This window comes from Porites lutea, chromosome 1, assembly GCF_958299795.1.
Source record: "Porites lutea chromosome 1, jaPorLute2.1, whole genome shotgun sequence".
Lineage (NCBI taxonomy): Eukaryota > Metazoa > Cnidaria > Anthozoa > Scleractinia > Poritidae > Porites > Porites lutea.
The window spans coordinates 31,122,028-31,134,671 of record NC_133201.1 but is presented as its reverse complement, the minus strand read 5'-3'; the positions used below and the strand labels follow the sequence as shown (position 1 = coordinate 31,134,671).

Here is a 12,644-nt window from a genome sequence, read left to right as displayed (position 1 = left end):
ACAGCTCTTTTTATAGCCGTAACGTACATGGTTGGAGGGTTTTTGACAGTTATCGATTTATGGTAGAGTAATGCGTCGTGTACCTTCACAGGTTGTTGAAGTCCCAGACCATGTCTTGTCGAATTGACAAACGCGCACCTCGGAGCCTTTCAGCCGATATCCATTACTGCATTTGAAGGAACAGTAGGAGTGGTAGGGTAATTCAGGGTTTGAGCATATACCAGTAGGTGGATCGGCGTGAGGCACGGAAAGAAAAGGACATCTAATAACTAGAAGTAAAAATGTCATCATTATAATATTTAATGTCATTATTATCATCATCATCATCATCATCATCATCATCATCATCATCGTTATCATCATTTGTTGGCCATGGTTAAATATTCACAATGCAGGTACACATTAAAAACGTAAGTAATTTGTTATATAGCCCAGGAAGAAAAACTTTTTCGTGTACAAATTTATGGAAATAAATCTTGCTAGCAGTCAACACTCGCGGGTTTAACTGTGCACTGTTACCCACTGATGTCATAGATATTGCAAAGTTGCCTGCTCAGGGATTTTGGCGGGAAACACTTCATTGTTACCTGTCATGTGACCTCGAAGTAACCAATGAGAGTGACCAGCTATATAACAATTGAATATGCTGGCTTTGACCTCGAAAGACGAGTAGGCTTATAGAAGCTGTTACCTGGAATCACAACATGTCCATAAACGTTTGTCGTCGCCTGCCTAGCGTTTCTTTGTGGCACGTAGCTTAGCATAAATCTTAGTTTTGTTTCTCACTAAAGTCAAAGCCACTGATGAAAGTTACCTCAGCCAGCCTGATCTCTTAATTCTTTACGGTGTTCAAGAGCACATGACACTTGAATTTCGTCACACCCAAAAACGTTTCCTCCCCAGCTCACGTTAAGATCTAAACTTGTTTTCTTTCGCTTTGACGCCGCGTTTGTTTTTTGTTGTTGTTGTTGTTGTTGAAACAACTTCGACTACTTAGTATAAAAACTTTTACGTCCTATTCTCACTACGCATTGCTTAAAATTTTGGAATTTTTTTTCCCTCGAACCTTTCACGCGAAGAGCTAGATAACATAAAAATGGGCTAGATAACATAAAATTGGGCCTGATACAAGCTCTTTCACGTTTGTGCTCACTGCGGCCAGATTTTGGCCGTAACGCTGATTGGCTGTTGGAAGAATGCCTCAGGATCTGATTGGCTGTTAAAATCAACGGAAGTTGAAAGCGCTTGTTCCTCGCGTGGTTGTTTTCGTGAATGATCCGCCGTCGGCCGAGGTAAAGGTCTTTTTTTGTCTTTTTTTATTATTTTATGGTCTTACGGTAGGAATATATGCCTTAATATGTGCCATGCAAATTCAGAAAATTCATATGGTTGTTCATATCTTCTCAGGATTTGCTTTATTTACGCAACTAATGTGAGTGTATCGCGGAGTTGAATCCCTCTGCTAGTTGTTGACCCCTAACAAGGTGCCTTTTGATTTACCAACAAACGAGTGCAAATCAAAATACTTCCCATCTTAAAAGTGGTTTAATTTGAAACTTTAGCCGGGAATGACTTTTCTGAACAGGGTACGCAATCGGAGGCTCATCGCGAAAGAAACCTCAATCGCCAACTGTGAAGTATTAGACGAAAAACATCGCATCGCTGTTTAAGGAATTTTTTTAGGCATTATTATAAAAGCTGGTGGCGCCAGTGTTAAGGTAACAGACTTGTTGTTTGTCTTCGCTTTTGTAAAAACTAAACCAGGAAAACTCATGTCCTCGCTCGTTGGCTGTTTGCTGTTTGTTAATTTCGATTAATAAATTTAGCGAGCCAAAAAAAAAGACGTGCAGGAAAACAACAACACAACTAACCACAAAGTGTGTTTGTAATATTGTTTTTCGTTTTGTTTATAGGTCAGTTGAGCATGCAGTTTTAGAAGTGTCGTTTCGTTTTTCCAAAGTGGCAGATAATATTTACCTGGATTTACATAAAAATATATTTTTTTAGACTTTAGTTTCTCTAGTAAATTCGCAAATTGCAAGTGTACGCACGGGACTAAATCAGTTATGCACTTGAGAACTCGTTTGGTTTGCTCTGGGAGTCAAGTTAGCGAGTCTGCGTTTTTCCCACGTATGAAAAATTTGCATACAAAAAAAAAACAAGCAACGGAAGCAATTTTGGTTGGCTGATTCAGCAAATGTCAATCAATCAAAAAAGTGGGCGGAAGACGTTTGGTAGAAGGTTTGTATCAGGCTCTCTTTTCGTTTCGCCTTGCCCGCCGGAATGTAATTTTCAAAGGTAAACGATAATGGATCCTGATCTCAGGTTACAAAATTTCAACGAGCATCCCCGCCCCTGTCATATGAGAGTTCCCCAGGGCTCATGCAGAGTACACTGACTAGAACCTTCAAGGCTTCTATACTACTAGAAAAGACCGAATGCCGACACTTACACCAATAATGAAATTGATATACACATTTAGTTCGAAGTCTTTATCTCACCCTGGCATTGGAATGGTTGTCCAGACCAAACCATGATGTTAGGTCCATCGACCACGATGCACTTCCTCTCTGCACTGCCTGATACTTCATAGCCTTCATTGCATTTGATTCGACAAACTGAGTTGTATTTCGAGTTGCAGACACCAACAAAAGCGCCGTTGCTTGGGGGGAGCAACGGTTCACATGATCTAACTATACTCCAAAAAAATTAGAAACCCATTAGCTCAAATCAGTGATCATGAACTCTGAAGCCCCGACCCGCTAACGGATGCAACTTTGATTGCGTCCGTTTACAAGTAGCTTCAGCCTCGGAATTCAGCCAACATTTTGCGACACCACCACTGGTTTCTCCGCGAAATGAAGTCTCGATCAGGAACAAGTGAGTGCCTGAATTCCATACTGATATCGCGTGACTACCAACATCTGGGTAGTTTTCTGACAGATCGTGCCGCGAGATTTTTCATCAAATGTATTACCCAGATCTGGCCTAGTGACACTTACACTTGTATTGATTTCTATCCCGCCTTTTTCCCCAATACATTATCATTCATACAGCTTAGTTTTTAAGTACATGTCCACCGCGCTCAGCTGCAAAAAACATATGTAGGATACTCTAACAACGATGGTGCCACTGTTTATACGGGCCCATCAAACGAACACTGCCAAGAAAATCACACTAAGTAATAAGGTTTTTTTTTTCGAGCCTTTGTGTTATTGGAATCAATCTAAATCAATCAAATATCAGTAACGGTCATGTTAAAACGCAGACCATGCAGACTGTGCAGACTGAGATTTTTTAAAAATGTATCATTTTTATTTATTAATTTTTTTTATCCTAATTTTTCTCGCTTGTGATATTTTAGAAAAAAAGCAAAGAAAAACTAGAATTAGTATATAAAGGCGATGGTTTGGTGAAAAACTTACTCTTACAGGTTTCGGTTTTAAGCTTCCTGGTTTAGTCAGTACTAGTGTCGTTTAACAGGAAAGGTGACCAGTGTACTATGATATCTATTTTCTCCCAACCCTTAGTAGTACTTCTCCAAGAGTTGCACGGGGCTCTAGAGACGAGAATCTATGTTGTTACTTGCTCCAGCTCACCTCACCCCAGCTTAACTGTAGACTGTGTGGGAACACAATAAGCATAAATAATTTTACTAAACATCAAATTTGTCATACTGCAATACACATTATTTACAATGTATAATAAATAAAGATAAAAACAATCAGTGACGAGGAAATCTAAATACAAAACGGTGGGTCACAACGGAAATTAAAATCATCGGAAATTCTTTGAAATATTTTTGATAAAAATCTTACCATCACTACTGATCTCCACATGATGAGCCATGCTTAAAAGGACGCAACTAAAAAGGAGCCAAAACTGCTTTCTACGTATCGATTAACATGAGCCCGCTATTTTCACAATGGTGCAACCGGAAAAATCGCCGGAAGCCAGCTTAAAAGTAAAAAGACTCTATTTAATGCCAAGAGAATAAAATAAGGTAAAAAAATTGTGATAAAAAAATTAATAAATAAAAATGATACATTTCAAAAAATTCTCAGTCTGCACAGTCCGCACGTTCTTCAGTCTGCAGTCCGCTTGACCGAATCATTAGGGATATATTTTAACATTTGCTTATGCCTCACTAATAAACTTAAGTAAAGTTAACTTTATCTTTAAATAAACAGTTCTTAATCAAATAGCATTAATTTTAAACATGCGATTTATTCTTATCACGTTCAAATCCAGACCAAAAAAACATGAATTTTTTTTTAAACGGAGAGTTTTTTCTCTGTCTGCAATAAGAAAAAACGCCCCAAACGTAGACTATATAACTGAATCTATTTCGCCCGTCCATACAGTGAAAGCGCCCAAATTATGGATTTACGATAGCATTCCTTAAAGAGGAAGCGTAATCCTAGATTTTTTTTTTAATTTTTTTTTTATAATATATGATGTATATGGCATCATCGTACTTAAAAACCTCTGTTTTTGTCACTCCAAAATTAAAAAGAATGGAGAGAAGTCGGCGTTTTCAAACATCTCCACTCTGGGATCATACTTAAAACCTGCGTTCTGGTGCCCAAAAAAAAGCCGTCTACGTGTGGGCGGAAGGCTAGAGCGGAGAAAATCTCCGTTTTAAAAAAAGTAAAATGTAGCCTTCTGGGGTGTCTTTTTTGAGAACACGCGCAAAAACTTTAAGTTAAATATCCTACTCGTTTTTCGTCCTCAAATCTAAAAATATCTTGTAATAGGGGCGAAAAAACGGTTTTTGCTTACCTGTACAGGGATTACCACTTTCAGGACGGCCTCTATATCCCTTGAAACACTTACAGTCAAATACAGTCCTGCTTTCAGTGCGACTATGGCCTGAGTTTGTTGGGCAGGGTTTACAGGAACTTGTAGAGCCATCGTTGTATGTGTTATAAGGACATGCTGCAGTTTCACAGAGAAGGAATGCAAATAACAAAACTTGATAGGAGACATCTCAAGCCCTAAGAACGTCTGCGTGGGATGCTAGCTTTAGAGTTTGGGCACCCTTAGTCTCTTCTTTTCTTGACCTTTAAATTAAAACCCGTTGACTCACAAAAAAGGCCTAAAATATCTCTGTCAGTTATGCTACTCAGGTTTTTTCCAGACGTGTTTTCTATCCATTTTACTATTTCGGCGGAGCGCGTAGTAAAGGATTCGCGACGCTCAAGAAAGTCCCCAAGTTGCCTTTTTGGGGACAAGATTGGGCGCGCAAAGTCTGTAGGCGTTCGGTTTTATTCGGCTATTTGACGAAGACAGAATCGAATTAGTTCGAGATATCTCGAGATCACTTCGATTTCTTCGATATATTCTTTAACTTATTCGAGGAAGAAAGAATTATTATCTTGGCTTGCCCGGGATTTGAATCGACTCACCTGTGCGGCCTGTCAGATCGACATAGGAGACTCTAAGTTGAGGGAATAGCTGATTGCGCCACTGCGACCAGAGGTAGTTTGGAAAATAAAAAAATAGCTATGAAATTATGCACTAGTTTCGGGACAAGATTGGGCACGAAAAATCGTGACTTTTCGGCTTGTTACTTCGGCGGAGTGCGAAGTAAAGGATTCCCACGCTCAGGAATGTTTGAAAGTTGATTTGGAATGTCCAGAAGTTGCTTCGGAACAAGTTCGAAATATTTTCCAGTTCTTTGATTTACTCTTATTCTTATTTATTATTCTAGCTAGAAATACTGACTACAAAAGTGTTTTGCAGAAAACATTGAAGCAATTTGGTCTAGTAGCTTCAAAATACGAGCGAAAATCGACAAACAACAGCAATTTTCAGTGCAAACGAGTTTGCTTATGTTCTGTTATATGTCACGCGATACGTTTCTCCAAAGTGCGTTTCAGTTTGGCTTTTTACCGACGAAACCCTGTTGCTAAAGTAAAGAGCTGGATGAACTTCCCCAATTTAAGCTGTTTTGTTTGTATTTTTGTTTCTTCAACACTCACTCAGCGGAGTAAGAGTTTCTTCTTTTGAAAAATCTGACCTATCGCCCCGTATTAGGGCCTGTTTACATGGATGTGGGGGACCCCAAGTAGTCGGGGTAACCCGTTCAGTAACCCGCCTGTCCATATAATCTCTCGTTTTAATTTGATCACGTTTACATGATAGGTGGGGTGACCATATAAGAGATTATAAGGACAGGCGGGTTACCTCACCTGCCTGGAGTCCCCCACCTCTATGTATTGAGGCTCTTAGTTTAATAGTAACTGTTGCTTTTAGACTTACCGTTACATTGTCCGAGTGTTCCTGACCCTCCATATCCTCTTGGGCACAAGCACTTGTAAGTCGCGTACACTAAATCACAAACACATCTTGCCAGTTGGTCGCAATTGCGGTTGCATATGTTGGCGTCTACGTTTTGCGACTTTGTACCAGACGGGTCTAAAAGAAATAAATTAAAATAACTGCAATTATTGTTATTATTATTATTATTATTATTATTATTATTATTATTATTTTTATTATTATTATTTTCTTTCTACAACCAAATACGCAGAAAAGTACGTAAAAATGTAGACTTAGGTTGACTTACCTTTTCTGAGGAAAAGCGACAGTTCATGAAACTCCTGAAAGTTTCTGAGGTAAAATGCTTGTTTGTCTGCATTATTAACCATCTTCTGCAAGTTGTGCTCGAGAAAGCTGCTTCGGACACCAATCACAAATACCTCAATATTAGCCCGTTGTAGGTCCTTGGCAATGGAAACAGGGCTTTGGCCATACCAAGGTCCAGCCGTGAGGAGAATAACGACCGTTCTCACTAGAGACAAGGGACCCCTTTTAAATGCGCTAAATTTTCCAGTGCAGACATCATAGGCAAGTTTAAAGGCACCATAAGTATTTCCCCCGTTGCCATTGATGCCCTTCGGCAAAGACTTGAACTTTTCAACCAGATGGCATTTGTGCTTGTCCAAGGAGGGAACAGAGACTCCGTCTACGTATCGGCTCGCTGAATAGGCAAAAGATATCACCTCTATACGAGTATCTTCCATGCTAACAGTTATAGTGTTCAAAAAGTTTATGACGAACCCCTTTTCAATTTCAAACTCACTGGATGACAAACCATAACGAGAGGAGTAGAGCAGGAACACAATATCGCTCTTCTTGTAATTGTTAGCACCGGCTACCTCATCTCGTAGCCTTTTGAGTTCTCTTTTTGCGCGTTCTAGGTTACTTTGCGCAAATGTAAAGAGGCCCATTACCAGAATGAATACCACAACTGCAAAAACACCTTTCATCTTCGACGTGATTTGGGGCACGAATTAGACAGAGACAGTGACCGAGTGAGTTGTTAAAAGTATAAATGAAATTTGAACTGTTTCGATTCGCTGATGACCAGGAGATATTGATAGATTTTGAGCATGCAGCTGAATAAATGACAAGAAATGTTCAGGTATGCGGTGATTGAAAGCCGTATGACAGCAAGAACTAATTACAAGTACGGTAGTTATACATGTTGTAAGGAGGGAGGCCATTATCTGTTATTTTTGTGGCTCCTTAAAACGACAGAATACTTACCCACAGAGATAGGCTCTATTAGAGTTGATTCCCACAGTCACGTAATTTTTCCATGCGAACACACGTAACATTTACGCGCGTAAATAAAATAGAGACAATGTATGAAAGCCACGCGTAAACGTGAAAGTTGAGCGAGGTTGAACTTTTACGTTTACGCTGGACCTTCCATACATTGTCTCTATTTCATTTACGCGCGTAAAATTTTCGTACATTCGCACGGAAAATTACGTGACAGTGGAAATCCACCTTTACACTGTAAGCAAATCCTAGATGAAATAGAGGAAAGATAACTTTTCCGATCCGAATTAATCAGGTGTACAAATAATTAAGGCAAAAATTAATTAAAACAAGTCATTAGAACAGCCATTAAAACATGCAGTAACCGTTCCCAGAGTTTATTAGGTGTGCAAAACAAATAAGGCAAAAACTAATTAAAACCCAGTCATTTGAACTCTATTAATTATTAATTAGCACGCTAAATGCCACTCAGTTTTTATACAATAAATTTACAATTTCTTCTCCAAGAGTGGATTTCCACTTACCAGAGACCTTTCATAAATTAGAGAGATTTAGAGTCCCTTTTACGACAAACGGTAAACGTCAGATCCAAGTTTAATTATTTATTATTTTATTTAATTATTTTGCAACACAATAAATTACAGGAAGTAGAATAAAAAACATAACAAATAGATAAATAACATTAAATTAAAATTAATAAACGGCTAGGAAGAAGTGACTGCGGCGGAAAAATCTGCGAGTGCCAACGAGCTTATTAAAAATAGAGATTTCCCCCAAAATGAGAATTTCTAAAAACTAGAAAGTGAGCAAATAAAAGCTATCTAAAACAATTACTATTAGCAAAACGTGCCTGAAACTACTAATATTTGAGTAGAAGTCATGAACAGTAAACGACAAGTAAAGGAAAACATGGTCACCTGATGCAAATTCTCTTTTGCTGTTTGCCGTAAAAGTGACTCTAAATCTAAGGGTGGATGTCAACTGTCGCGTAATTTTTATGTGAGTTAACGTGCGTAAAATTTACGTGCATAAATAGATTAGAGACAATTGATACAAAGTTGTGCGTGAACATAAAAGTTAAAACTCGCTCAACTTGTCATTTACGCGCGACCTTTCTTACATACTAGCCTGTATTTTATTTACGTGTGTAAAATTAACGCGTATACGCACGTGAAAATTCAATGGAAACCAACCTTGATGCCTCTGTTTTTTTTTACACGCGTAAAAATTACGTGCCAACGCACGTTAAAATAACGCGAGAGTGGTGGGAAATAACAACGAAAACTAATTGTTCGCTTTAAAACAATCGAATAATTAAATTCGAAGATTCCTACCTACACTGACAGAAATATATTAAACGTCAGACGTGAAATCTTGTTAATACAATCTTGTTAATACAGCCTTCTTTTCACAACCGTTTTTTGACATGAGGTTTTGTCACATGAAAATTGAGCAATCTGTGAAAATTCCCTTCAATTAGGCCGGTTTATAAAAAATAAATCATGCTTGATTCTCATTTTTGGACTATTTTCGAGGGGTTCCTTACATGTATGTTCGGCTGTTTTTAGACTAAAATTATCACGACGTTTTGTACAAGTCTTGAGGTGGATTTCTACTGTCGCGTAACATTTTCGTCCGTACCCACATACATTATTCGAGCGTGAACAAAATAGAAGCAATGTATGCCGCAGTGTCTCGCGTAAACGTGAAAGTTGAGCGAGGTTTCTCTTTTACTTTCACCGCAACCTTTCAAAGATTGCCCCTATTTGATTTATGCAGACACGTAAATTTTACGCGCATTCGCGTATAAAATCTATGCAACAGTGGAAATCCACCCTCACATGATATAGCCTGTTAAAGCCGTTCAGATTGTTGGGACCGCCAAAAAAGAGATGTGGGCAGGAGAAACGGCGACAGGGGTGCGCCTCACTTCACACAGGAATTCAAGCTATGGAATCGTAAGTGATGATTCATGTGATGATGTAATAGTCCTGTATACATCATAACAAATCATAATGATATTTCACAAGTACCCAAAACATCATAATATAATTCCAATGGTACCTTAATCATCAATATGATTTCTATAGGACTATTACATTATCTCTGAAATCATAACTATGATTAGCAGTGCTGTTAATCATAGCTATTAATTGAAGCATACGGACCGTTGCGATTCCTACGGATCGTACGAAAGGTAACAAGCTGTGCCCTGATGTAATAATGAGATTCACGCTCCGTATGTACTCTGAATACAAATTGTTAGCAATGCTGACGGTTTGTACGGACCGTACGATCCGTCAACTGCTCTTAACGGTCCGTAAAAGTGCAGGAGTATTGGACATGACTAAGTCATTGCCTAATCCTGGATACTAATTTGGCCTTCCTACATACTACTCAAGTGCCTAGTCAGTTTCTAGCTAGCTAGGTAAAATTGCGTTCCTCCATACTGATTAGTGGGTTCCTCCATATGTAATGAGCATCTTTCTCATACAATAGGAGCAATAGGCCTGCCTTGACTTGCCCGGTAAGAAAATTTAGCCTGGTTTGTGCGGGGCGGCCTTTGGAATAAGAGGAGCGATCACCTAGCAACGCGAGAAACTGATATGTCTTCTATTTAGCACTAAAAATCGGATATATAAACAAAACTCATACACACATACACAATGTGCACCTGAAAACTCTTTATTCAATTTTGTCTCCCTATTACAAAACCGTTTTCTCCGTTTTATCTCAACGCTTGGTCAGCTTATGGTTTTCAAGGGCCGTTAGTCACACAGGCAGTTAATTATGCGAGTTAACAAGCCCACAGTTGCATACAAATCGGCTCCACAGTAAAATCCCCACGGGAGAACATTGACTTATTATTATAAAAACACAAAAAAACAATTATTACTTATAGGTCATGTTCCCTTTATTAGGCTTCTTTACTTGCGGAGATGCTTTTGCCTTCTTGTCTGGAGGCGAACTAATTTTTGATCCCTGCGCTGTTCTTTTTGTACCTTTCCGACCAGCTCCTGACCGCGCTTACTGCGACTTCTGGGATGTCATATTACCTACAGCTTGTTCAGCCTGTTTGCTGACTGCCGTTTTAAGATTATCTCCATCAACATCTTGGGCAACATTGACACCCGTTTTTAAAGCTTTTTTTCCAATCACCTTAGCACCCTGTTTCAGGTGAGGCATAGCCCAGCGGAACAGACCTTTAAAGTTCGAACATAAGCCATAACCTCGCTGCAATTGTGCACCGTGAAATGCTGGTAAAACTGCCACCTTTTTGCTTGGCTTGATCAACATGGTACTGATCGTAGAACTTATGAGTGGGGGCGTGGAGTTTTTTTTATTTTTAAAAGTACTGAGGTTGACTCTATAGCGTAAACAACACTCTTCCAAACTCAAATGGCACAGATTTTCCTGTATCTCGCTTTATATTGACTTTGATGGTTTCAAATAGCTTTCTTTGCTGACAGGTACATATTGTGGGCGATTTACTGACTTACTGGCCGACCTCTCCTTCTACAGGAAGAATTCGAAGCAGAGGGACCAGTGCATCGCCAACATATTGTTACTGAATAAGATCATAGTAAACGAAAAGATCTTGAAAGCCGTATTCCAAATCCACTTGTCTTTAAGCGGTAGAGGTATCAGAAATGACTTTTTCTGGTGAGAATCCCAGTACGTATCCAATGTTACGAAAGGAAAGTTCTAAGTCATTTTGTAAGTGAACAGTGACCTTTTCACTTTAAGTATCGCAGGAAAATGTAACATCGCTATTGAAACTCTTTGCATTCTCATTCACTCCCTTTCATCTTTGATAAGATATCTTCAATGGAAGAATAATCACCCGGTGGAATAATTAGTGCCTCCCATACTCCGGATAATTCTTGCTTCCGAAGGTACATCGATTGCTAAAATTTCCTTGGATATTATTCCAACTGTGCGGATAATGGATTTCTGTAAAGCCACTTCCCAATCCCCCGCAAGCTCACCGTTGGAGGTAAGCCAACACGGTACTCCGTTAATGTGTTATTAGGAAACTTATCGAGGCTCCTATTGCTAGAGAGATGCAGATAAAACTGTGTTGACTCCATGGCATGTGACGTTTAAATGAACCTTTTTGGGGGGTATTCTTAATTTAAAAGAAACCACGCACCATCCATTTTATTATTTCTTTCTTTCTTTCTCTCTCTCTCTCTATTTTTTTGGTTAAAATTTCTAAGAAGAGGGTTGGGGGTAAGTGGTTCTGCAGAACCATCTATACTTATTTCAACGTCCATGCAATTGGCAATTCTGTCCGATTGATAATTATGGTCTTGTATCCCTCTGCTACTCCAAAGCAGGTCAAAAACTACCCCTTCAGAAGATTTTGGAAGGGAATTTTATGCTAACACAGTTTTGCAAAGAAATGGACCACGTATAAGCTAGGGCAATCACAGGTGTAACAGCAATGGCATTCACAGCATCTTGTTGTTTTCCATGAAATTTGAAATATCCAAACACAATTATTTTTCTTAAAGAAGTGTCTAGGGCAACATCTCCTGTCTGCCTAAGTGGTAGTTACAATGGTATCTCATTAACGACATCAGCCTCCTCCATCGGGGTAACAAAATTGTCTAAAAAAAAGTTCTCAATAATTTAAAAAGGATGTGTTATATGAGAGTATGGAAAAACCAAATTGATCAACTATGTAATATCACAAAAAGAAATAAAAAACAATACACACAATAGGGCCATTTATACGAGGAAAAATAAGACGCGTCTTACATAAGACGCGAACTGTACCATTTATACGAGCATGTCTTATCTAATAAGGCGCGTCTTAGCTAAGCCGCGTCTTATTTTAGACGAAATGTGCCGTTTATACGGAAAGTTTGCGTCTTATGTAAGACGCGTGTTATTTTTCCTCGTATAAGTGGCCCTTATAAGTGTTTGCACATTCGACACACCTTCATCATAAAATGAGGTATAATGAGAAGTAGCTACAAGTAAAAATTATTTACACCGAGCTGTGCATTCAGTGATAGGGCTGGTATCCAGTGAGGTAATCGAACGATCAAAAAATACAATTGAAA

General features: G+C 38.8%; 2 protein-coding genes across 2 annotated transcripts; both read right to left on the bottom strand.

The window, feature by feature from the left end:
* Nucleotides 1-87: 87 nt before the first annotated feature.
* Nucleotides 88-4,933, bottom strand: LOC140948242 (uncharacterized). The gene is made up of 3 exons (XM_073397466.1): nucleotides 4,783-4,933; nucleotides 2,502-2,693; nucleotides 88-269 (listed from the first exon to the last, which is right to left on the bottom strand). Exons 1-3 carry the CDS (start codon nucleotides 4,912-4,914, stop codon nucleotides 150-152), a joined length of 444 nt encoding a protein of 147 aa, XP_073253567.1. The 5' UTR covers nucleotides 4,915-4,933; the 3' UTR covers nucleotides 88-149.
* A 1,302-nt stretch (nucleotides 4,934-6,235) lies between these two features.
* On the bottom strand, nucleotides 6,236-7,296 carry LOC140927898 (uncharacterized). Its single transcript, XM_073377602.1, has 2 exons — nucleotides 6,572-7,296; nucleotides 6,236-6,420 (listed from the first exon to the last, which is right to left on the bottom strand). The coding sequence occupies exons 1-2, from the start codon at nucleotides 7,272-7,274 to the stop codon at nucleotides 6,236-6,238; spliced, it is 888 nt and encodes a 295-aa protein (XP_073233703.1). The 5' UTR covers nucleotides 7,275-7,296.
* Nucleotides 7,297-12,644: the final 5,348 nt, after the last annotated feature.

What these genes read in the sequence shown, in the direction of transcription:
- LOC140948242 (XM_073397466.1), bottom strand. Translation starts at nt 4,914, where the DNA reads ATGGCTCTACAAGTTCCTGTAAACCCTGCCCAACAAACTCAGGCCATA. An exon ending in AAGTGGTAATCCCTGTACAG is followed by an intron (nt 2,694 to 4,782) that starts GTAAGCAAAAAC and finishes TTTGGAGTATAG; the next exon opens with TTAGATCATGTGAACCGTTG. An exon ending in ACAACCATTCCAATGCCAGG is followed by an intron (nt 270 to 2,501) that starts GTGAGATAAAGA and finishes TTTTACTTCTAG; the next exon opens with TTATTAGATGTCCTTTTCTT.
- LOC140927898 (XM_073377602.1), bottom strand. Translation starts at nt 7,274, where the DNA reads ATGAAAGGTGTTTTTGCAGTTGTGGTATTCATTCTGGTAATGGGCCTC. An exon ending in GTCGCTTTTCCTCAGAAAAG is followed by an intron (nt 6,421 to 6,571) that starts GTAAGTCAACCT and finishes TATTTCTTTTAG; the next exon opens with ACCCGTCTGGTACAAAGTCG.